The following is a 25228-nucleotide window of genomic DNA, read 5'->3' on the forward strand; positions in this document are numbered from 1 at the left end:
CATGAATTATTTTAATGTAGGTCTTTAAAACACCAAAATGTTTTAAAGACATTCTGATGATGTAATTTTTAAATATTAAATGATTGAGTCAACTTTTTACCGCATACTTTTGTACTCCTACTTGAGTAATTTCCCTTTTTACTTGAGTAAAAACAGGTTAAAATTAACTCATTAATCTGTTTTCCAGATAAGGTTGTTGCTGATTTCTGGAAATCTAAAAGAGCGCCCGCACAAATATCTCATAACATCAAAGCTAAGATGAAGAATGAGAGAAATAAAAACTTCTAAAAATGTTATGTGAATTTAAGAACAATCAGTTCACTACCAGATAATCAGAGATTTACAACACCTCTAAGAACAAGAGCTGCTGCAGACAGGCCGGCCCAGGGCATAAGCAAACTAAGCAGCCGCTTAGGGCCCCAGGGCCACTAAGAGGCCCCTCAGTGGAGTTGATTTTTTTTTTTGTAATAATTTCTGTCATTATAATATCAAAAACACACAATTTCACAATGAAGTGATTTGTTTTTACAATAATACATATTTGGTCATGTATGTAGAAATTATTATTTTATTTGAAAAACAAAACAAATAAATTGGTGCTGGGGGCCCCCTGGTGGCTGCGGTAGGTACTGCATGCTTCGGCGGTAACACGAGCTGCCGTGCAATGAGCGTCCAAACGTCCAAAGCTCCAGTCTGAAGTTAAATAAGCAAAACAGTGTCTCAAAAAAGGAAAAGAAAAAAGCCAAGATAAAGGTTTGTTTTAATGTGCCTTGGTAATGTGATGTAATGTAAAAGATTTGTAAAGCTGCTAATAGAAAATTAGCTTGAACAGCCCAGTTCAACAGCCAAACATTTATACTAGGGTCTTTGTGTTTGTGTGAAATTGAGTTTAAACTTTAAAATGTTGCTAAATATAGTAAGAAAGTGGCTGAGTTGGCAACAGTGAGGTGGATATTGTTAACTATAAACGTTCAGACGTGACCTGGTGGGCCGGTCAGTCAGTCAAACCTCTCACTGTGAGGACAGAGGCTGATTTTTAAAACTTTGCTGACAAAGATAAGATTAGGGGATAAGATCAGCTTCACATGTAAGTATCAGCAGATCACGATGCCCCAAAATTAAGGAAATCGGCATCCAGAAATCAGCTGGCCAATAAATGTATCCTATATTATACATGTAATGTAAGCAGCGCTGCCAGAGAAGCAATAAGTTTATAGCAGGTGTGTGACTGATCTAATGATCAGACTGCTGGTTGCAGCCGTTCCACATTGTTAGCAGAATTAGAGGGCCTCAAAACCAAATTTTGCTCCGGGCCCCATGGAGGCTTGGACCGGCCCTGGCTGCAGAGTATTCCTCAGCATCATTTAATCATATAAACTCAAGGAAATAAAAACAATTCATAACAAGTTTCTTACTCAGCGCCAGTGATTCAGGCTGTAATGAATCGTTTCCAGGCTCTGCAACAGAAAAATAAATGATTTCCATTTATTTTAGAAACGACTGGACGAGTCAGATGTGAAATATTTCGCTCATGTATATATTCATAACTTGTAGAATGTGCGTTGTTTTCCTGGAGTTATTGCTGAATAAATATTCTGCATGTTTTTCATTACTGCATTGAAAGTTGCGTAAAGCAGCAGGAACATTCCTGGATTCCTCCGGAGCGCCAGCTGGCTCCCCTCCCTCCCCGGCAGCCCGGACTCCCCGCCGGCGAACCGGGCGGCTCAACGTGTCCCCGCCGGTTCATGTCACAAAAAGTGACAAAACCCACAACATAACAAGCACATGACGTAACAAACAAACAAACAACCACAACAAAAAAAAACAGTAATAAAAGTAAAAGTAACGTTGTTGTTGGTAAACGGTCCGTCTCGTAAAGTTACACAAAATGGCGGATGTGTAGTAGCGTATCCTTCAAATTAGAGCAGTAAAAGTGTATAAAAACTATTTCATTGAAACAAGTCACGTATAACCTAAATTAACACGTTTAAGATATGCTGTTTGAATACAGTTTTATTATTTATTTTGGGGGAAATCATGGTTTCTCGAAGGGCTGGATTCCTCAGTTAGCGGTCAACTGCTGATGTCACAAACAACATGAATGGATTTTGCGCAATATAAATCTAAAAATAAACTTAATACAGTCATATTTTTATTTAAAAAGTATCTAAAACTGATTACTGCTTTAATGTTTAATCTAAAACATAAATAAATATATATTTTCTGAACTTTGTCTATCCATGCGTAGCCTAGCTTATCTGCCTAGCTAGTTCTACACAGGCTAATTTCTGACTGCTACCATAAAATAGAAATCAAATTTATTTCTATGGGAGCAGAGAGTGGACATTTTCCCCATATGCTTTTTCCAGATGGTTTTCTCAAGAGAAATTAATTTTCCAATGAATTTCTCAAGATTAACTTGTTCTCTCCAGAAAATCATGCGTTCTTAGCTTCTGTATATTTCAATTGATCTTGTTCCAGTTTAACCAACCAAAACCAACGTTAACTCAAGCCAAGTTTAAAAACCCAACTAACCAGGACAATGAGATCCTGATCCCTTTATTCAACAATCATTGAGAGAAGGGTCGAATGTACCCATTTAAATCCAATTCAATCCAAATCTTCATAAAATACAGTCAAATTCAGTTGATTAGATACTAATTAGTGACGGGTTAAATCTGAAAAAAAAAAAAAAAACACTGCAGAAATACAATTTAATTACGTGAGACTGAATTATTTTTTTTTTGCAAACTGCCTCTAGATGACATTTGTTGTGAATTGGCGCCAGTTCAAATAAACTGAATTGAATTCAATTCATATTGAGTAGGAATACAGTCACACTGTAAAGAAACCAACACTTTTAATGATAACTAACCTCCACTTGAGCCACGGTTAGCATGAGCAATAGCCATCAGAAGACAGGAAGCAACCTGAAAAAACAGTAAATAACTGGGTCAGAGTTTTTCCAATAGAAAGGACAAAAAAAACCTATTTAGATATTACTGTTGCTTGGATGGTAGGTTGGTTTGAAGGTTAGTAGGTTGGTTGGTTGGTTGGTAGGTTGGCTTACTGGTTGATTGATTAGATATGGATTCTTGTTTTTTAATTTAATTAGCAGCAAGTGGTTCATTGCCATTGAAAGGTTCTCGCCATCAGCGGATGAGTTTATTGAGTGAAGAAACTCCAGAAAGTGCTGCACCATATCTGGTGACCAGCATATTCTGTGACCACCGTATACCATGACTGTTGGAGGTGCTGTTGCAGTTTTATGCCGTTCTTTGCCATACCTCGGCCTAATGCAAAATGAAGAATAAAGAAAAAGCCTAACAAAGAATGAAAGGTAACATCATAGCCACTAATTGTGACTATTATGGAAATATAAATGGCAACAGAATATAATAGCTCTTATTGGATATTGTTGTTACCACACTGTAAGATAAGTTACCTTAACTGTTTCAGAGCTCTGAAACAGTTCTTATACCTTTAATAAAATTGACTTTTTATTTTTAAGACGAAGGTGTGTTAGCAGAAACAGCTTAGTTTAAATATTTAGTTTACACAATATCTGCTAAGAGCTAACATGTGACTATCTAGATTTCCATAATAGTCCAAATATTAGTGGTAACATGTTACATTCTTATATTTTTCCTTTGGTATGGCTAAGTAGGGTGTAAAACTGCTACAGCGCCTCCTATGGTCACAGAATATGGCGTAGCACCTGCAGACAGAGTGGGTGTTTTATTTTGAAAGTCCGTCCCGGTACCGTGACGGTGTCAGAGGGAAACTTAGCGTCCGCGCCGCCGCGTTTCATCGGCATCCAGGACGCGCAGTCCGAGGGAAGGAAGGAGGTTTGGGGGGAAACTTTGGGACATGCGGCGTTTTCTGCAAACTTGTCGCCAACTAAACCGCATCGGAGCAGAAAGAGGAGCAGAGATGTAGACTGACGTGAAGAGCCGTTCATTCCTATTGATCCGTTATCGAGGTATTGATTTAGGCCTGATTTTAACATCACATTGCATGAAAAGACAAAAACAAATTATGTTTAGAGGCTTATTTGTCCTGAAAAGTGAACCTTTAAATTTTCTTAAACTCGTTATAACTAGCTTGTTACTGCATTATTAGTGTTTCTGACCTAATTTTAAACAGGAATAACCAGGTAATTAACTAAAAGAAAACAGGATAACTGCGTTCATCCAAGAGGAATTAGTGGATTTAGAGCCGTCACAGGAAGTTAGTTATACCCAGCACACTAACACAGTCAGGGGGAAATATGTGCTCCAGTAACTCAGTAGGAACCAGTTCAGTAAGGTCTCCGAGGCAGCTGCTTCTCATCATGTTGTTTCTTTATACAAGCTAAAACATGTCCAATATTAGATCGATTACTGCTTTTTTTCTTTTTATTTCATAAGTCATGTCAGTTTAGGGTAAAAACATAAACTTCTCCAGGAGAAAGACTTCATTGTAGCATTTTAAATGGTTTTGATCAGTAAATCACCAGCTTTTCTGGAGGTCTGACAGAGTTTTCCTTGTTTTTTGGCTTGTTTTCTGAACGCAGCTTAAGTGGAGAAGTGAAGAACAAAAGGGGAAAGAGTCCAGATAAATATCTTTTATCTGGACTGAAACAGTTTAGAAGAACAAAAACATATTTTCTTCATAAAGGCCACAAGCTTAAAGTCAGACCTCAATGCAAACAATAACTTTACAGCTAAAGCAAGCTGCATCGCCACAATTATATAGAAAACTTCAGTCAATGCCAGTTTTCTTAGTTGAGTGTCCAACTTTTAGACCTTGCAAAAGTTTACAGACTGCTAGAAGTTTTATGCATTTTAATAAAAAAATCACTGTGTTTTTGTAAGATTTTGTAAAATAAACCAATGAAGATCAGCGAGTTTTAATACAATTGTGTGAAAACTTTCCTGAGACATAGACGAGGGAATCGACCCAAAATTTCAATACTGGATCATTATTATTAGATTGATGCTTTAGTTTTTTAGTTTCAGAACCTTCTTCAAATTTTCTCTTATTCTTATAGTTTCTTAAATCTCAAATCTATTGCAAAAGTTTTTCTTTGTTTTTTGACCATTTTTAGTTTATTAATAATCTCAAACTAAGTAAAATATTACAAAAAGCACCTTTGAACATCAATTTTCCACTTTTTCCATGGAGTTTTATTATACTTATTAGACAGAATCCTTTTACAATGGTAAATGTGAAGATCTCAACAACAAGTATCTTTTAATAATGGTCTTATTTTCAATTTGATCATAAATAAGTTCATTTTAGTAAGTTCAAATAAATGTTTTTTTTATTAAGTTACTGAACTCTGCTAAAAAGTCACAAATGTTTTCAAAGAATGACTCAAATCCTGTTTTATTGGGGAGATTTTTCTTTTAACAAGTCTACGTATAGTGCAAAAAAAAAAAACCCTTCTGAGCAGGTTCAACCTCTGCCCTAACATTGGTTACCTAGCAACGACCTGCTGAGTAACAAGCAGTTTCAAGTTCCGCCCTAACATCGGTTACCTAGCAACGACCCGATGAGTAACTTGCGCAGCAGCAGTTTAAGGTTTTTCCACTTTGCCTCATAACTGCTTAAAAATAAAAATGGCACAAAGTGAAGACTGGACAAAACAGGAAATGTTACGCCACCAGTCTGGCAGTTTTACAGATATAAAAACTTGATTAATTATCGATATTGGCTGATATGAAACGTTTATATTATGACGTTTTTCAGCCGGGTCATCCAGCCCTAGTTTTACCTGTAAACCTTAAAAAATATGATTATGGTGACATTTTTCTTATAAAAAATGAGTGTTTATAACTTGGAGTGTTTTTAACTGCAAACATTTTACTGTTTGATCTCAGATATATTATAGGTATGTTTACATTACAACTCAACAAATCAGTTTCACTTCTTTAATATGTTTTAAATTCAATCCAGCTGCATAATCCCAGCAACTGGTAAAAGAGTTGTGTTGAAATCCTTCAAACTGACCTTTTTCTGCTCTCTCTGCCACAGTTAATATTTTCATGCACTTTATTGGAGTTGTTCCTCAGCTCCAGCTTCATAAAGGCTTTTAAAGCCCTCCTCCAGCAGATGGATGCGTTTCAGATCACAGCTTCAGCCAAGTTGGCGAGTCAATCCCAAATATGGTTTTATGATCTACGCTCCGTCCTGCATGCTCGTGTGAAACCGTTCCCACTCAGACATTTTTCAGCCCTGTTCGTCTTTTCTCCATCTTTCTGGTGTCGTTTGAGATTGTTTTGTCCTGTTTTGCGTTTCCTGTAGGAGCCGTAACGATGCGGGCAGCTGCAACTGTGCTGAGCGTTTTCCTCAGCTTGGACTTCCTGTCAGCTCAGTCCCAGACAGACCGCATAAACAGCAGCAACGCTGAGACTGGTGAGACTGGGAGGAAGAATCAGCCGCACATCATCTTTATTCTGATCGACGACCAAGTGAGTTTCTGGAAGAAAGTTTGATTTATTCACCTTCCAAGCAAATTTTTGCTATAATTTAATAGTCAACATATTATGACAGTAACATAATATGTTACTGTAACAAGTCTGTTAGTGTTCAGCAAGTTCTTTTTCTACTGCAAAACCCAACATTGTACCAAGTATTTTTGGTTTGGTTTCTAGTCCAAGTATCTTAAACTAATTTATACAAAAATGTCAACAGTTCGCAGACATAAAGTTAGCATCCTGGAGAACCACGTTAGGCTGTTTATCTGTAAAAACAAAATGTTGATTTGGGGTTTAAAATACAAGTATTTTTGGTTTATTTTCTAGTGCAAATGTCTTAGTACTTGAAATAAAACAAAACTAATTTACAAGTAATTTTTCAACAAGATATAGTAGTTTGTTTTAAGTCAACAATCCCTCAGTATTGGTACAAAAAGAACTAGTTACTCTGGCAGATTATTTGACTACTAACATGGGGAAAATGTCTTGAAAGTGAAATAATCTGCCACATTAACTAGAACTTTTTAAAATTTAATATTAAGGAATATTTTTACTCTAAAGGTATATTGTTGAAAAGTTACTTTTAAGTTAGTAGTCCTGAAATAGGACAAATTAAGATATTTGCACTAGAAACTAGACTAAAAATACTTGCTAAGATTTTGAGTCTTTAAAATGTAAATTAAACTAACACCCAAATCTTATTTATTTATTTTTTTTGCAGATAAATTGTTTAAATCGGTTCTTAAGGTTACTGACTTTACTATGTCTGTGCAAATTGTGACAATTTTTTGTGTAAATAAATTTAACTCTGCAATATTTGGAATAAACCTGTCTCAGCGCTGCCCCCTTTGGGTAAAATTGAAGCTAGTGCAGTTGAATTGTCCTGTTGGTTTCAGCAGTAAAGTTTGGTTAGCATTAAAACACAAAGCAAATATAAAGAAATGAGCTGGTTTTAAATGTTTGCACAAGTAATAAATAAAAAATGTTTCCTGACTGCCGAGGTCAATAAAATGTTGATGTGGTCACATTAAAGGGCAGAGAAATAAACAAAACATTTAAATAAAGTACAATTTGGATAAAACTCATAGTAAGCGCAGCGACTGCAGAAGAATAAAGCAGAACTCAATCTGTGTCAGGGCTACAACGACATCGGCTACCACAACCCCAACATCATGACCCCAACTCTGGACAAACTGGCAGCAGAGGGCGTGATACTGGAGAACTACTACGTTCAACCGATCTGCACGCCGTCACGGAGCCAGCTGATGACCGGCAGGTAAACGCAGCGCTTCGACAGCCGGTTACCTTTTAAAAACCGTTATTCTGGATCCACTGAATTCATTCTCACCCTACAACAGACCGTCAGTTTGATTAGGGCTGAAACAATTTGTCGTGATTTATTGTGATTAGTCGACTAATTTAGGAATCGATTAATCCTTAACTGAAATATATAGACTTTAAAACGATCTATGCTGAAATAGCAACATGCACGGAGCTGCAATTAAACCAAAACTGTACAAAAGCATAAACATTTTCCATTTAATAATAAAAACAACTAAAATCTCCTGTTGAGAACATTTTGCAATCCAGTTATTAATCAGTTAATGCAATAAATATTCAATTAATCTGCCAACGATCAAGTGTTCAATAAATGGCATGATTACTTTATAATCATAAGTGAAAATTTTATATAAAATATGTATATAATGTCTATTATACATATTTTATATAATAGACATTATATATAATATAAGCATCGTATTTAAATACAACCTAAAACTTAAATAAGTAAATAAAATAACAAATGTATACATGGAAATATGTTAATTTATAATTAAATCTGTAAATGAGTCCAGAGAAAATTTAGATTTAAAGATGCTCATTCTTGCTATTGTTTTCTAAATCTGATAATATATTTATATTAATGTTTGGTTAGAATAAAAACAACAAACTATCAACTCAAATAAACTAGCATTCTCTCCAATGGCCAGCAGGGGGAGACAAGCCAGCTAAAAGAAGATTAAGATGTCATCCATGAATAACAGATAAAATAAAAACATGAAGATTAAAGCATTTTATGGTTAATTTGTTAGCTTTGAACGTTTCTGGAAGGAGTTTAACATGAAACTGGAAGTGAAAGATTTAGTGACATCTAGTGGCTCAAATGTCAAACTGCAGCCATCTGAACTCAAAATATGTTTTTTATGTATCAAACACATGTAAAGCCGACTGTTTACCGTCAGTCGTCGCTATAATTCTGACGTTATTCATGCAGCTGTTATTCATCCTGCAGATTAGTTACAGCTGTGCTCAGATATGAGTCGCTCTAATGTTTAACAGCTGCTTCAGAGAAAACAACTGATAGCTGCTGAGTCCGAGGCTCTGCCTCAAACGTGATTAATGTTGTTTTACTTTGAGGGATGACGACAGATCTTGTTTTTCTTGAGATATCAGATCCACACAGGATTGCAGCACTCCATCATCAGACCCAGGCAGCCCAGCTGTTTGCCCTCACACCTGGACACGCTGCCTGAGAGGCTCCGCCAGGCCGGGTACGCCACACACATGGTGGGCAAGTGGCACCTGGGCTTCTACAGGTGAGTCTAAGGACGCCTCTACATTTCTATACAGAACAAGAAATTATATAGTATCTGGAGGCGTTAGAGAACATGTAAGCTGTAATGTCAAAATTTAATTGGTGCTCAAGGGCTGAGGTTTTTAAAGGGCAGATATTACTATTAAAGTTAGTGCTTTAGCATTAGGTTCTGCTAAACACAGTGCTGGTGTAGAGCTTTAGCATTAGCTTCCACTTAAGACCATAATGGTGAAGGGCTTTAGCTTTAATTTGTGCTGAACACTGTGCTGGTGTAGGGTTTTAGCATTAGCTCCCGCTAAACACCATGCTACTGTAGGGCTTTTGAGTGAGCAGAACTAATGTTTATGATTGGTGCTTTAGGGTTAGCACATGTACCTTTTTAGCTAGTGTTCGACCTTGATGTCAGTTACTGGTCATAATGTCTAAAAAATGTTTCCTACATAGAGTCGGTTTGGATCCCTTCTTTTCTCAAAATGGGATGGAAAATCATTATTTGGAAATATTTAAGTGTGACCAAAAAATGTAGAACAAATCAGTAAGAGGGTACTTGGCTAGCTCTGATTGGCCAGTACAGCAGCTGGTTACCATGGAGACGGAATGCAGGCTAGCAGAGCGACGTTGCTTATCAAGCAGCCGCATTGGAAACTGAGGTCCTGCTTCCTAAAGTGACCCAATATCTGCAGGAAGTGGAGGCGGATCAATCAATCCAAATCATCAATACCAAGTCGGTATCAGTGCTGCAGTTTCTCAAATATGCTTAGATATCCTCTCAAATCATAATAGCGCTTTATTTAGAAAACAATACACAAAAAATTGTTGTTGAGACCAGTTTAGGTTTTAACAAAATAATTAAAAGGAAAAACTACAAAAATGCCTAAAGATCAGAAGTAAATAAAAAGTATCGGTAAATCTGGTCCTGATATCTGGTATCGGATCGATGCCACATTACGCAGTATCTCTCTCCTCTAGCAGGAATATTCAGCTTCATCTGTGTCTTCTGAACAAGATAAACACAATTTTAATCTGTCTAATACAATTAATGACAGTAAATTCCTTGTTACTTGTTCTTCAGGAAGGCCTGCCTGCCCACCAGAAAAGGTTTTGACTCTTTCTTTGGTTCGTTAACAGGAAGTGTGGATTATTACAGGTTAGTATAACTTTACACATTACCTTAGTCTGTCATTCGCCGGGTTAGTTTTTTAAACTTCTCTGTCTGCTGTCCAGCTATCGGTCCTGTGACGGCCCTGGTTTGTGTGGCTACGACCTGCATGAAAATGAGAGCGTCGCGTGGGGCCAGGAGGGAAAATACTCCACGACGCTGTTCACCCAGAGAGCCAGGAAGATCCTGGAGAGCCGCAGCCCGACGGACGGGCCGCTCTTCCTGATGCTGTCCCTCCAGGTATCAGGATGTCTGTGCAACGTGACATTAAGGTGGAGTTCTAGTTTATGCCTGGATGGAAGGACACAGAGTTCATTAAAGTGTTTCTGAACATCTGAAACCCATTTAGAGATTTGTTTTCCACATTCAAACATCTGCAGAATTAAAACCAGACACAGGAAGAGTAATTTAAGATTACATTTGTTTATATATAGTTTATTTTCACTATACTGGCTGGCTGTAACTGGACAGGCCTTGAGAAATGTGCATCTTGACAAAAGACTTGAAACTTACTTGGATGCCTCAGATTAAATATATTAGAAATACATTTGCTAAGACTAAATATAACTTAGGAGGTTTGTTAACATGCAAAAGAGAAAAGCAAACTAAAATCTAGATGTGTTTCAGTTATCGATATGAAACTGGAATGCATAGTTCCCTCAAGCCTGAACTGGAAGTGATCCACGCCACTGAACCACCATCTTGGTAGGCAAGCGCAACAAAAACCAATAAAAAGAAAGTATATCAACACTGTTGACCAAAGTGTATGAACAATATCACTGCTGTCAGGATCAACCCGTATGATGCAGAGAATCTGGCTTCTTTATTGCTGTCATAGCAACTCCTCAACGGTCAAGACAGTTAGTTATAGATACCTACCAAGATGGCTGTCAGCTACAAAGTTCCAGGAAGTGAGACGTCACATGAAAACTATGCACTGTATAATGATCTCTTTTTGGTGAGCTTTAAAAAGAGCCTAAAAATGTCAAATTATAAAAGCGTATACCGTTATGTACACACACACACATATATATGTATATATACCATAAAGAATTTTTTTTGTAAACTATTGGTTTGTAAAATAGTGTTTTACTTTGTTTTCTTCTTTGTAATGTTAATTTACCAAAATAAAGTTAGTCTGAATCTGAAAAGACTTGATTTTTTTTTCCTCCAGGCAGTTCACACTCCTCTGCAGCCTCCCAAGTCCTACATCTACCCCTACCACAACATGGCCAACGTCGCCAGGCGGAAGTTCGCCGCCATGGTTTCCACGGTGGACGAAGCCGTCCGAAATGTGACCTACGCCCTCAGGAAGTACGGCTACTACAGGAACAGTGTGATCATCTACTCCACTGACAATGGAGCCCAGCCTTTCACTGGAGGGAGCAACTGGCCGCTACGAGGCAGGAAGGTAAACAATGAAGTACTTTATTTTAATCCAAGCAATTTACTGTGTAAGTAGCAAATATACTAAGATCAATTTTAAATCTCCTAAAAACATTGGCACACTAGCTGCATTTCCATTGCAAATGTGTGTAAAACACACAGCACCATCATCCTCCTATCACTTCCTGTCGTCCTTTACGTCGTTTCTGCCAGTGGTAACATCCAGTTGTTAATCACGTGACTCACGATGCAAAAAAAAAAATTTTCCATTTTTCAAAATACACTATTCTTGATATGGACAAATAATGACGTCATCCTAGTGCAAAAACCTTCTATCGAAAAGTTTTTTCAAAATTGGTGTTTCCATCAAGCGAATTTTAATTTGCGCACGATCTGACGTGGAAATGCAACTAATGCAATTCCATTACAAATGTGTGCAAAACTCTTTCAATATTCCACTAATGTCGAAAAACCACAGTGCTTCCATTAAAGATACTCAACGTGAATGTGAGTGTTGCCCTGTGACAGACAGGCGACCTGTCCAGGGTTTCCCCCGCCTCTCGCCCGGAACTTCAGCTGGAGAGGCACCAGCACCTCCCCACCCCACTAGGGACAAGGGTGTAAAGAAAATGGATGGATGGATGGATGGAACGTGAATGAGTTTGTTCAGGAAATAAATAATTAAAAAACATGCACTGCTACCATTCCCCTACGACTTCCTATCATCTTCTTTGTCATTTCTGCCAGAAGTAACATTCATTCCTATCTTCAGTGCTTCATCTTTTTTCGTTCTTCCATCCTTCAAACCTCATTTTTCCCTGTGTCCTTTCTTTGTTCCGCTTCTATAGAAATATTGTGGAGAACTTTGTTATTTTAGATTTTAAAATTAACCCAAAGCACTCTGGAAACACGACTTTGGTTAAATCTGGAATTTTCACAGCTTAAAATTTGCGTATTTTTGACTTTTGAGTGTAAATTAATAAATAAAATACCGTTTTTAGTGTACATTTCCCCTAACAGCATCAGTGCATTACGAGCTCTTCCAGGTAAACATGGCGGTTTGTTTGCAGGGCACGTATTGGGAGGGCGGGGTGCGTGGCGTGGCGTTTGTCCACAGCCCGCTGCTGAAGCGAAGGAGGCGGGTCTCCAGAGCTCTGCTCCACATCACGGACTGGTTCCCCACACTGGTAGGACTGGCCGGCGGCAACATAACCCAGGTCAGTCGTCCAACACTCATGGTTTTATTTGGAAGCTAAATGTATTTTATTTTATTTATGGGTTATTTATATGCTCTCACTGACTGCTTTGTTCTTTTAATTGAAACCAGATTTTTATGTTAAGCATGATATGAGAAAATAAGGGGCACACAGAGATTTTCTTTAATTATGTGAATAAAGTTGTAATATTAGTGGGAAAATTGTGCAATATAATAGAAGAAGAAAGCTGTAAAATAACTGGAAAAAAGTTGTTTTAATGAAAGCAAAGCTCTAATTGAGTTATAAAGATTTTATGTGATCAGCTTGTCAAGTTTCTTTGAAATAAACTGAAAATAATTTCATGCTGATGCATTGAAGTATTTTCCTGTCTGTAAAACCAGCACCGAAGTTTAACTTAAACTTTCCTTAATAACTGTGTGAGAGTTATCATAGAATTACTACTTTTTCTGGTAATATGAATTTATTCTTGTATTATTTTGACTTCATTGTTGGACGACTTTTGTTCTCGTATTTTTATAAGATTGTTCTCATATTTGTACGACTTTATTTTCATTTTGTTTTACTTCACCTTTAATTTTGTTTTATCACGACTTTATTCACGTATCATTTCGACTTCAATGTCGTACAAAATTAATCTCGTATTTTTACGACTATTTCCATATTATTACAACTTTATTCTCGTATTGTTTTTACTTCATTGTTGTTCAATTTTATTCTCGTATTATTACAAATTTATTGTCATTATTATGACTTTAGTCTCGTACTATTTCAACTTCATTGTCGTACAAATCTATTTCTGTTATTACGACTTTGTTCTTGTAATATTTTGGCTTTATTCTCATAATTAAATTTTTTTCTTAGCCTGGCCCATAGTGACTGTACAGTGCTGGACAAAAAATGTGTGTATATGCAATAAGTGCGTCTCTAAATCGTTGTTGAAATTTGCATTTAACTAAATGAATCCCGGCCACAGGAATGAGGGAGTTTCCTGCATAAACCTTTGCTTGTGTGTGTTTGTGGCTCAGAGCCAAGGTCTGGACGGGTTTGACGTTTGGCCCGCCATCAGCGAGGGGAAGGAGTCTCCACGAAAAGAGATTCTCCACAACATCGACCCGCTGCACAAACATCCGACTGAAACCAAGAGCCGGGACGACAAGCCCAGAAAGAAAGCAGCTGCAAGTACGACGGACGGGAATTGGAACGAAAAGAGAATCGACTCAATTCACACTCATTCAAGGCTGAAATGATTAATCGGATTAATTGATTAAAAGCGTCCAAATCTGCTTTTAATTGCTTTGTTACAACTTGGCTAAATACAACAAGCGTCTTCAAGTGAACGGTGACCTAGATCCTGTTTTCATTTATTTCAATTTTGTTCAATTGAGTCCAAAATAATAAGCAAACTGGTTTAGGGCCGAAACAATTAATCGGATTTAGTAATCGATTAATTGTTAGCTGAAGTATACAGACTCCAAAAAATTGCCAATTTGTAAAAAATAAAACATATTCAGAGCATTAATTAAACCAAAACTGGCTATAAAATTGTATAGCCTAAAATATAATAATAATATAGCATACCTTTAGTGAATTTGGACTGGATGAAACTAAAACTTTGTCAGTTGAGGAGTTCTGGGTAAAACATATTTACAGACAAGGAAGAGCTTTTTATCTTTTTTTTTTTTTTTACATTTTAGATATAAAACTCTTCTTTGTCTGTAAATATGTTTTACCCAGAACTCCTCAACTGACAAAGTTTTAGTTTCATCCAGTCCAAACTCACTAAAGGAATGCTATATTATTATATTTTAGGCAATACAATTTTAAAAAAGGAATTAAATTATTTGTTTATTAGCATATTTAATGTATTTCTAATACTGTATTAAAAAAAGCTTATGAGATTAAATGAAAAATTTGTAAAATGAGCCATTTTTTTAACCGATTAATCGTCAGAATAATTGATTGCTAAAATAGTTGCAGCCCTATATCCGTTAATTTATTTCTTAAAATGCTGTTTTCCTTAACTGGTTTGTTCATGTTTTATTTCTTTTGATTTGGCAGAAATCCCGTCCAAAGGAGGTGCGTTGCAAAACCCGAAGAAGCAGAAGAAAGTTCTGAAGCAGAAACTGGATAAAAAGTCTGGATTCAAGTTAAAAACCACCAAGAAACCTCAGATTTTTTCCCATGAGGCTGCAAAGAAATCCAAGCCTGTTCCCAAGCTGAAGCTGAAGTCTGGCCCAAAGACGAAACCAGAACCCGAGCTGCAGCCTGGAATCCAGTCCGGCGGCGCTCCATCTGGCGCTTTCCACCGCAAATCCAAAACCAAATCCAAGAGAACCACGTCACAGAACCACAACCAGTCCCAGTCCAGACCGGCTCACACCAAACCAAAGAAACTGCTCAAAGAGCAGCTAACGCCAAAACCCAAGCAGACCTTCGTCCAGAACCAGAACACATCTCAGTCTGGAACCTCCACACCGTCTCCGCTGTGGGACACGTCTGTCCAGGCCGCCATCCGGGTCGGAGATTGGAAGCTGCTGACTGGAGATCCGGGTCACGGAGACTGGGTCCCTCCACAGGTATCGAGAAAAGTTCTTAGGCTGTTTTAACACCTAATGGTCCGGTAGACCAGGTTCGATTTGGAACCAGAACTGCAACATTTATTACATTTTCATCGCAGTGAGTCAAACCAACCAAATAATTTGAAAAACCTGTTCCCCTCCTCGCCTGTGGGGGCGCTGCACCAAGAACCACAGAAGGAAAAGACAAAAAAAGAAGAGCAACTTGATTCAGCGTCAGATTTTAGCGGTTGTGGCATTTCTCTTTTGCCGTTGCTAAAAGACCATGAGTAATTTCTCCCACTAGTGCTAGGCTGTCACATTTGTTTTAGTTGTATTTACCCAGAATGCCCTGCGTTGTAGTTCACTTCCTACTTTTGAGAGTAGTCTACGGTCCGCTTGGCATTAACATATTCACTCGAATTGGATCAGAGTTCACTTCAACTAAACCGCAGTTTGTAGGCGGACCAGAGTTCGTTGTTTTGGTTCATGTTAGAGTTTGATTATGCGTTCACATCTACCCAAAATGAACCGGACTTTCTAGGTGTGTTCAATGTCTGGTGGCCATTTGCTGCCACTGGACTGATTTCGTCAAGAATAAATTAAATAAATTAAGTCCAAACTACTTACAAAAATGTTAGCTACACAAAGTGATAATCTCTTCCGAGATTTCTGGTTTCTTTCTGTTGTCATGGTAACTAGAACCACACCTACTCTTTGACTTATTCTCTAAAGTAAGTGTCGCTGCACCTAAATGTTCAATTAAAGTCCGATTAAAGCGGATTAAACAGAGCTGTTGTGAATCCACATTTAAAATATTCCGTCTTATTTCTACAAAACAAGCTAAAACATTCCCAATCGCTGACCCGCAGATGCTTCCCACTCTTCCCGGCCGCTGGTGGAACCTGGAGCGTTCCTCCTCGCCGCTCTCCAAGCCGCCCAGCCCGAAGAGCGTCTGGCTCTTCAACATCGCAACCGACCCGTTCGAGCGGCGGGACCTGGCGGACCGGAGGCCAGACGTGGTCCAGCAGCTGCTGGAGCGGCTCGCCCACTACAACCGGACCGCCGTGCCGGTGTACTTCCCCCCCGACGACCCGCGGGCCAACCCGAACCGGCACGGTCGGGCCTGGGCGCCCTGGGCAGACGGAGAGGAGGAGGCGAAATACCAGGGAGTTTATAAGAAAGGTAAGAACGCCAAGAAGAAGAGGAAGAAGAAGAAGTGCCGGCTGTGCAAGCTGAAGTCGTTCTTCCTCAAACTGAACACGGGGATGATGTCCAACGGCATCTGAGGGCCTGAAGTAACACCAGAGACTCTGATTTATAGTTGTTATTCAAAATGTCTGATATTTTATGTCCAGGATGGATTAAAAATAAGATGATTTGGCCATTTGGACCTTTAAAACGTTGGTTCACTCACATATCTGAGCTTAATAGACGGTTTAATGTTTCACATATAAATAGAAAATCCTCAAGTTTATTTACCTCTGTCAATCAGATTAAAATGTGTGAAATATTTCAAACATTTATTTCTGTTTATCATGATTACAAACCCAAAAAATTTGTTTCTCAGAAAATTTTAACCAATTTGAAACGTCAGCCTCCTGAAACGTACATCCAATTACAGCATTTGGTTGGGACAGAAAACAGTTGTGGACACACGTTAGCTAATGTGCTAGTAGCAGAGCTAACTTTTTATTTTAGAGGTTTGGCTAACTTTGAAAACATTTAGCAAACATTTATATTAATGCTCTTATTTTGAAGTGTTTACGCAGCAGTTCTGTTTCCTCTCCTCCTACAATAACTATTTCAAAGAAAAAACACAGAAACAAAAAACATGGACGAAGTCGACGTGGAACAAACTAACTCACTCACTCTTTGGTTACCTAGCAACGACCTGCTGGGTAATGAGCAGTTTCAAGTTCCGCCCAACTTCGGTTACCTAGCAACAAGCTGTTGAGTAACTGGCGCAGCAGCAGTTTAATGTTTCATCACTCTGCCTGCTTAAAACTGCTTAAAAATAAATAACGGCGTGGAGAGAAAACTAGATAAAACAGGAAAGGTCACACCACAATATGGCAATATTTCAGATATTTAAAACAAAAAAACTAATCAATAACTATCTACATCGACTGATATGACACGATTATATCGTGATACGTTTTTCAGACATATCGTCCAGCTCTAAGTAGAATAAATAATTAGTTGTGTGAATTGGTCCTTTGGATATTGAAAACTACCTTTTAGTCTTGAAGATATTTTCTAATGTTTATATTATAATTTTATCTTATAAAATGTTTTTTTTTTAATGTATCGCTCGTTTTGTTTTGATCAGTAACTTAAAACCCAACAGAGTTTGTGGTTCACGAACTGACACTGTGTGGTACCGACGTGTGTTTTGACACCAAATTCAACTGAGTAATGATGTTTACCTGAACCAGAAGGTCACGAATTCAAGCAGTTTTGTTTATTTTTGCACATTTCATTCCTCCCCTCCGACCAGGAGTGAATTTAGGTTCATTTTTTATATCTGGATTCTGGTTTTAATCGTTGTTCACCATAAGAAGCCTGGCTGTTGTTCTCCATGTATGCATGCTCAGACTTTACAGCTGAATGTTCGTCTCGGTTCTGAAAGCTGAATCAGATGTTTACATGTGCAATGTTTAACCAACGCTCATTTTAAGGTTTTCTCCTTATTCATCTTTAAAAACTTCAACAGATTTTTTTTTGTGGATATTGTAGTTGTCTAAATGTATCAACTAAAATTAATTGCAACTATGAATTTTTAATTTAAAATCTATGACTCTGAACAACAGAAACTGTCATTTAATCTTGTTTTCCTGAATGTTTTCAGCGTATAAAAGCCTGAAATTATTCATTACCAACCATCAATGCATCTGTTGGCTAATTTATTAAAACTGAATGCAGTTTATGAATTGAATATGATGTTTAAAAGGCAATAGAAGGTTTGTGAGCAGTAAAAATAAATAAATATAATTTAAATTTTATTTCTATCGCTGTTTTTGGAGTGGAAGTTACAGAAGTCTATGATGGAGAAGATCCAGAAAATTTAAAAAGTCGAAAATTGTCGACTTTTGGAATTTCCAGGTTTTACCTGTAACATTTCTGAGACTGATTTAAAAATGTATGTTTTTTTATTTTATCATTTTGTTACATTTGGAGCTCAGAAATTTACAATTTATTTTTCAAAAAAATTTTTTTTCAATTTTTCAAGGTCAGAAATTACAACACTTTTTCTAGAAAATTTCTGAGCAATCTCAAAATTTTTCCCTGAATGTTAGAAAAATCCAACTTTTTTCTAGAAGATTTCTGAGTTTTTTGTGGCACATTTTCAACATTTTCAGGTAAGAAATTTCAAGGCTTTTTGCAAGAAAATTTTTGAAATTAATCTAAGAATTTCTGAGTTTTTGTCTATCAAATTTTCAGCTTCCACCTTTTTTTTCTACAATAGTTTTGAGGTTTTTTAGCAAAGTTTCCACTTTTCAAGATCAGAAATTCCTTGTTTTCTTCTAGAAAATATCTGAGATTAATCTAAAAGTTTCTGAATGTTTGGGAGAATTTTACTCCCTTTTTTCATCTACAATGGCCCTAATTTAAATATTGAAAAGTTTAGCAGGAAGGATGGAAAACTTATGCATCCAGATGTGCATCTGCTGAAAATACTGACTCAAAGAGGGTGAATTTAATTTTTTTTTTTATTAAAGTGTCATGAGTTTGTAGAAAGTACCTTCCACTTAAACATTTAAGGTTTTCTTTAAATTATTTTTCTGTCAAAAAAGTCAGATTTTGTTGATCATTGCTGATTTGTAGGAGTAAAACCAGTGAAGGCGTGAATGCTCTCTGTGGCAGAGCCAGCTTTAGTGAAGTTTGAGCCGCCAGCAGAGCGGGAAGTGAAGGTGAAGTGTTGATCAGAGCCTCTTTGAAGGTTTTCCGTCTTCTGAAGACACCTAGCCTCTAAATATTTCACAGTATTTGCTCAACAAGAGAAAAAAAGGCTGTAGCTGCTTCCTGACGGAAAGATTGCATGCATGTTTGATTTCTCCACCCTCTGTAAATAAAGTTTTATTTGGGTTTTACGCCGTTTTTTAACAGTAACCTGCAGTGACTTCACAGTAAAAATAAGGAATAAAACTACTAGTTAGTTTTATTTTAAAATAAGGATCTATGATGTCAGAACAATGGAAATAAAAACTTATCATCAGAATGTTTCTATGTGGCTGGCTCTTATGTATTTTAGTTATTTTTATCCTGCAACAAAATACTAACATGCAGCGACGTATTCAGGTCATGATACAGAGACGGAAAAAAAGGAGTAGATTCCTGCCAAAAAACTCAAAAACGTGCTAGGAAAATAATCTGAAATTGTGAGATTAATCACAGAAACACTCAAAAATTTCTGAGCTCCAGAAGTCAAAAATCTGCTAGAAATAAACTAAGAAATTTTGAGATTATTTTTAGGAAAAACAATGAACTTTCTGAGTTTGAAAAGTCAAAAAATTGCTAGAAACAACTCAGGATGTTTGAGATTAATCTAAAACATTTCTATAAGAAACACAAACATTTTTACAGAATTTTTCTGAGTTCTTTGGCGAACATTTATTTACAAGTCAAATGTTGAGTTTTGTGCACAGCTCTGGTTTAACCACTAGGTGGTGCCAGAGACTAATAATGCGAACTCAGTGAAGTCACAACAAACACACGCCCGCGTACGCACACACACCGACACACACAAGTGAAACAGGATTTTCCACGCTTGCTGATGCCTCGCTGCTTCATGGAGGAATAATTTGGTGTTTCTTTTATCCCTGAACAAATCTGGAATCATGTAATCCTCTGGGATTAAAATCCTATAAATCGCAGAGCAGTCTGGCTCCTGATGCACTCAGCTGATGGTCGCGGTCTTTCTTTAGGGAAAAAAAAGGTTTTATTAAACTATTTAGACCTTTACGTTGTGATTAACACACATATCGAGTTTATTACGGTAATTTAAAACAGAAACTAACATGATTTTTCATCCGACCACCTGATACAAGTTAAATATTTCCTCCAATTAAAGAAGCTGAAGTTAGCATCTTAACACGTAGATCTATAAATAAAAGGCTCCATTCTTGTATGAATCTTATTAGTTTTCATAAAACAGACTCTCTATAATTTGAATGCTAATGCTGTTAAACATTTAGGTTTGTATAGGCAATTTCCCAGGGCGATATTAGAAAAGGGAGTTTGAGGGTGGTAGGTGAAAAGTGGAGTTAAAGCTGCAGCGTGTCACTTTTACAAAAATGTTTTTTCCATGTTGATTAAAACTGTCACCATGTTGTGGCAATTTGTTATGAGACAGATAATCTGTGAAGACATTGATCTCCACCTCCTTACTGAGCTGTCTGAAGAAATGCACCGCTCCCGACCAAAAACAACCAATCAGAGGGAGGAGGCAGATCTTAGTGCTGTCAATCAACCTTGTGAAACCCTGTGCTACAAAAAAAACCCAACTCACCATTACAGGAAAGCCGTTTATCTGCCGTCATCAGTGGCTATGCTAATTAGACTTAGCATTGGTGGTAGGCTATGTTGTGCTGAACACAAGAGTGATTGACACCGCTAAGACCGGCCTCCTGGCTCTGATTGGCTGTTTCTGGTTAGCACTAGTTAGCATTTTTTCACAGATTCTCTGTCTTGTATTAAACAACATGATGATAATTTTAACAAATATCTAGAAAATAACATTTTTATAAAAGTTACGTACTGCAGCTTTAATGCCGTATTCAACTCAATTTTAGTCCCATCTGAGCTCCTAAAGCTCTGAATAATTTAGATATTGACTGGTCAGAGCTAAATTATACACATGATAAATAACATTTCTGGGTTGTATTTCTTCCTTTTAAGGAATCGCTGCCCTGTTTTCCAAGTCAGACCCAAATATTTCTAAATCTGACTCAGTGGTTTAAACGAGGCCGTAAACCGAACCCAGTTTGTTTGGACTTGATGTTCTTCTCACATATTGGGATCTTTGTTTTGTTTCTTCTTCCACGCCCAGAGCCGCTGGGTCCCACCGACGTAACGCAGAGTCGTGTCGCCGATAATCCCGCCTCCATCCTGCCGGGCCTCCGGGGAGTCTGGGCAGAGCGAGCCGGAGAACGGGGGCGGCTGCTGTGAAATCACGGTTCTCTCCGCTCAGAGGGTTTCTTTTCATTTTCTTCACACAGTTTCTGCTGACACAGGAAAAAACTCATAATTAAATTTTGTTCTACAGAAGCTTCAGTCTCAGCATAACTTTCTATTCTTTACTACATATAAAAAAGAGAGAGCAGCTCTGGATCCTGAATTCTGATACTCTGACTTTCACATTTTGCCTTTTTGTTTTTATAACATTCATGAAATTTAGTTTTTATCTTCTTGCTGTTACTTTCCTTTTTCTGCTGCGGATCATTTTAGTTTTCTCTTTAAACCATTGAACATTTAGTTTCCCTTTGGTATTAATATATATTTTTTAATTTGCTCTTCAGTGCTGTTGGGATAAGATTTGTATTTTTCTGCTGATTTCACATCTGTTTGATGCAAACCCCTAAAAAATCTGAAATATCTGACTTTACAAAGGAAACCAACTCATTTAATCATAAGTTTTGTTTTCTTGAGGAAGATTTATTGGGACGAGCTTCTAAAAATCAAAAATACTCAATGTCTGTGAAACAATTTCACATTAAATATCATTTTAGATTAACAGACTTTAACTTTACTGTTTAGACTGAACATGGGATCAACATGAACTGATCATTTTTCGTGTTTTTATTTGTTTAAATAAGTAATTTGTTGCTTCAGTGGCGAATAAGAGCACAGGAAATGATGCTTTGCTATTTTGCTTTTGTCTACAACAGTAAATTAATTGCAGGTACTTCCTGTTACTACTGGTTCACTAATGTGAAACAAAATAAGCGTATTTGCACTACCATATGAATCCATTCTGTATATTCACTACAAAAACACAATCTAACCAAGTATTTTTGTCGTTTCTACCTCAAATATCTTAGTACACTTGGAATAACACAAAACTAGCTTACAAGTAAATTTACAGCAAGACATATGAGCTTGTTTTAAATAAAACATTCCTTAATACTGATGAAAAAGTACTGTAACATAGGAAAAATGCCTTTATTTCTTTAAAAAAAATCTGGCAAAAATATCTGCACTAGAAACTACACCAAAAATGGTTCAAATACATGTAAATATTGCTCCTTTAATCTTTTTTTGTTTTTATATGCCACAAGTGCCTGAAAACAAAGAAACTACTAATTATTTGGCCACAAAAATGTTGAAACCATTTTCAATTCTCCTTTTTTGTTGGTGTTTTATATTAAATTCCTAGTAAAATGTATTGCATTTTGCTTATAACATGAAATTTTTTTAAACTGGTGAAGGATTTTGAAAAGATTTGGTAAACAGCACAAATAATCATTATGTCTAATATTAAAACGAAGACATACAGTTATTACAACCAATAACATTCGTGCCTTTATCTCAATGTCCTGGAAGGTTTTTGAAGTACTGATCTATTTGGGTACTTTATTTCAAAATGAAGGCATCAAACCACAGACAGCCAGTCAAAGTGATCAGCAGGCGACCTTCATCTTCCCCTCTTCGCCCTCTGACTCATCAGCTGTAATGAGGCTCCCAGTCCGCCATGTCTGCTGTTCATTAGCTTCTGTCTGGGCCATAAACGAAGATCCAAAGGATAAAGTCAGCGCTTAGATAATGAGACCGGATCCGGAGAGCGTCCTCATGTCCTTTAGCTTTGAACTCAACCTCGCACAAAGCAAAGACCAATGTCACCAAATCCCTGCATCTACAAACGCACACTAAACACCGGCGCTAATGAACACGGCGCCTCTTTACGTCTACAGAGCTGATTTATTGGAAAGCTTTCAAATGATGTGAACAGTTGGCAAACACACCATCATGACGGAAACAAAGTGAATAGTTTTAAACTGTAGGGGATTGTTGGGCTTCATTTTTTCATATTTAAGAAATTAGTGTGTAGCTTTGTATACTTTAAATCATTTCAGAACCAGGTCAAGACCAGGTAATCTCATGATTTATATGTTTATATGATTCCTTGAACAGGTTATGATAGGTCAACGAGTTACACAAAACATGATTTCACAAAATCATTCTTAGATAATGAAATTTCATTCTGGTCAGTTCTGCATTTTTAGCTGTTTTAGGGCGTTTTGTCACTTTAAATCCACATAAGCTGCTGCTGGCCACGCCCCTCAACTCAACATTTACACTCATGAAAATTATGGCAAAAAGATGCATAATTATACAACTGTATATCTTTGAAAAGCATTAGTAGAGCATCCTATACAACCAAGAATAATGGAGCATGTGGTTTCTGGACGGTAAATCAATAACCAAACAATTGTCCCATTAATTGCGACTCAACTTCTGGGAGGCTTTTGAAATTGATCATTTTCTACAAAAATAAAAACATTAACTTATTTCCTATAAATGACTTTGTGTTTTTTTTATTTTCTTTTAGTGCTTTGGCTGTTTTTAGAAGCAGCAGAAACCCAAATTGTAGCATAAAAACCTGCAAGATATGAATTTTGTAAAGTAGGTCCCTTTAAAATCCTGGTTTGCTGAAACTGGACGGCTACTTGGATGGACTTCCTGTTTGGGACCAACTGCGGCTCACTAATTACAACTGATTTTGGCCAAACCAGATGGGAATCCGGTGCGGGGTTTTATTTTAAATGGGTTAGATTATAATTTATTTATTTATTTTTTTTTACAGATTTGTTCTGCATCAAACCTGAACACACAACTACAGTCATTTCAAAATATTGGGACGCAATATGAGGCTCTTCCTCTCATGGCTCATTGTAAAAAGCTAACATGAGCTAACTTTGTAGCTATGTTGCTATAGGACAAACTGACCACTTCTTACTTTACTTACTTTCTTCTACTCTCCAGTTGCTGTTATTTCGACTGTTACCTTTATGTTTTCTCTTTTCGCCTCTCAATAAAAGCTGCATCTGGTCTGGCGTTCTGTTTAGTTGATACTGGTAGAAACATGCAGCAAAGAGAATTTTGACAAATGTTATATTTTCCAGGTTGAACTGGATCTTGTTTTTATTAATCTTTTTGATTGAAGTGCGACATTTTTGGACAATTTTTCCTTCTGGTTTTAAATGCTGCGTAGAGGCATTTTGTAACAACATGGCGCAGCTGATTAGCATCTCAATAGCTCATAAAATACCTGAACTAAATCCGAAATCCCAGAGGAGTTGAAGAGACTTTATGGATGCAGAGACGGAGGAAGTTCAAACCTTTATCATCGGTCGTATTCCGACTTCCTGACTTTCAGCAACTTCCTGAACGACAGCAAAAGCAAATGAGCTGGATTAGCAGTGCTAGCTAACAGACAATGGCGTCGTCCAGGACGTTGGAGCTGTTAGCATGTACAGCAAGTCTTTGGTCTGAAGCTGCTGCGTTTCCATTACAAATGTGCGCAAAACTTAAGTCGGAAAAAAAAATAGTTTCGTAATTACAGGGTTTCCTTTATAAAAAACAAACCCCAATTAAAATTACACGTGAATGAATTTATTTACGTAATAAGTCAACAAACATAACCGACACGATCCTCCAGCTACTTCCGGTCGCTTTCTTCGTGGTTTCCGCCGGCGGCAACATCCGCCAGTTCACGTCACCGGGTGGGGCGAGGGGAGAGTCTACTGCAGTTTTACGAAAAGAAAAAAGTCATCCTAGCCCCAAAACTTTATTAATCCAAGTTTGCATTAAGCTAATTAATATTCAAAATATCAAATTGCGCAGTTACACAT

At 37.2% G+C, this 25228-nt stretch overlaps 1 protein-coding gene and 2 long non-coding RNA genes across 4 annotated transcripts; 1 reads left to right on the forward strand and 2 right to left on the reverse strand.

Moving 5' to 3' along the window:
• Positions 1 to 555: 555 nt before the first annotated feature.
• Positions 556 to 2925, reverse strand: LOC114146959 (uncharacterized). The gene is made up of 3 exons (XR_003595994.1): positions 1614 to 2925; positions 1416 to 1457; positions 556 to 693 (listed from the first exon to the last, which is right to left on the reverse strand). It is a non-coding gene; the product is annotated as an uncharacterized LOC114146959 (long non-coding RNA).
• Positions 2926 to 3784: 859 nt separating this feature from the next.
• On the forward strand, positions 3785 to 18379 carry LOC114146727 (arylsulfatase I-like). Of its 2 annotated transcripts, none has more exons than XM_028021034.1 (11): positions 3785 to 3982; positions 6289 to 6455; positions 7598 to 7737; positions 8909 to 9058; positions 10130 to 10204; positions 10282 to 10456; positions 11391 to 11627; positions 12673 to 12819; positions 13845 to 14010; positions 14878 to 15395; positions 16247 to 18379. In XM_028021034.1, the coding sequence occupies exons 2-11, from the start codon at positions 6300 to 6302 to the stop codon at positions 16661 to 16663; spliced, it is 2181 nt and encodes a 726-aa protein (XP_027876835.1). In that variant the 5' UTR covers positions 3785 to 3982; positions 6289 to 6299; the 3' UTR covers positions 16664 to 18379. The 2 variants fall into 2 exon arrangements, with proteins under 2 accessions (XP_027876835.1, XP_027876836.1); XM_028021035.1 differs by having other exon boundaries at positions 13845 to 13998.
• On the reverse strand, positions 10380 to 25129 carry LOC114146728 (uncharacterized). Its single transcript, XR_003595950.1, has 3 exons — positions 24646 to 25129; positions 21388 to 21598; positions 10380 to 10507 (listed from the first exon to the last, which is right to left on the reverse strand). It is a non-coding gene; the product is annotated as an uncharacterized LOC114146728 (long non-coding RNA).
• Between the last annotated feature and the right edge of the window lie 99 nt (positions 25130 to 25228).

This window comes from Xiphophorus couchianus, chromosome 6, assembly GCF_001444195.1.
Source record: "Xiphophorus couchianus chromosome 6, X_couchianus-1.0, whole genome shotgun sequence".
In the NCBI taxonomy this organism is placed as follows: domain Eukaryota; kingdom Metazoa; phylum Chordata; class Actinopteri; order Cyprinodontiformes; family Poeciliidae; genus Xiphophorus; species Xiphophorus couchianus.

What these genes read in the sequence shown, in the direction of transcription:
- LOC114146727 (XM_028021034.1), top strand. Translation starts at nt 6,300, where the DNA reads ATGCGGGCAGCTGCAACTGTGCTGAGCGTTTTCCTCAGCTTGGACTTC. An exon ending in GGAAGTGTGGATTATTACAG is followed by an intron (nt 10,205 to 10,281) that starts GTTAGTATAACT and finishes TCTGCTGTCCAG; the next exon opens with CTATCGGTCCTGTGACGGCC. An exon ending in GGCCGCTACGAGGCAGGAAG is followed by an intron (nt 11,628 to 12,672) that starts GTAAACAATGAA and finishes GTTTGTTTGCAG; the next exon opens with GGCACGTATTGGGAGGGCGG.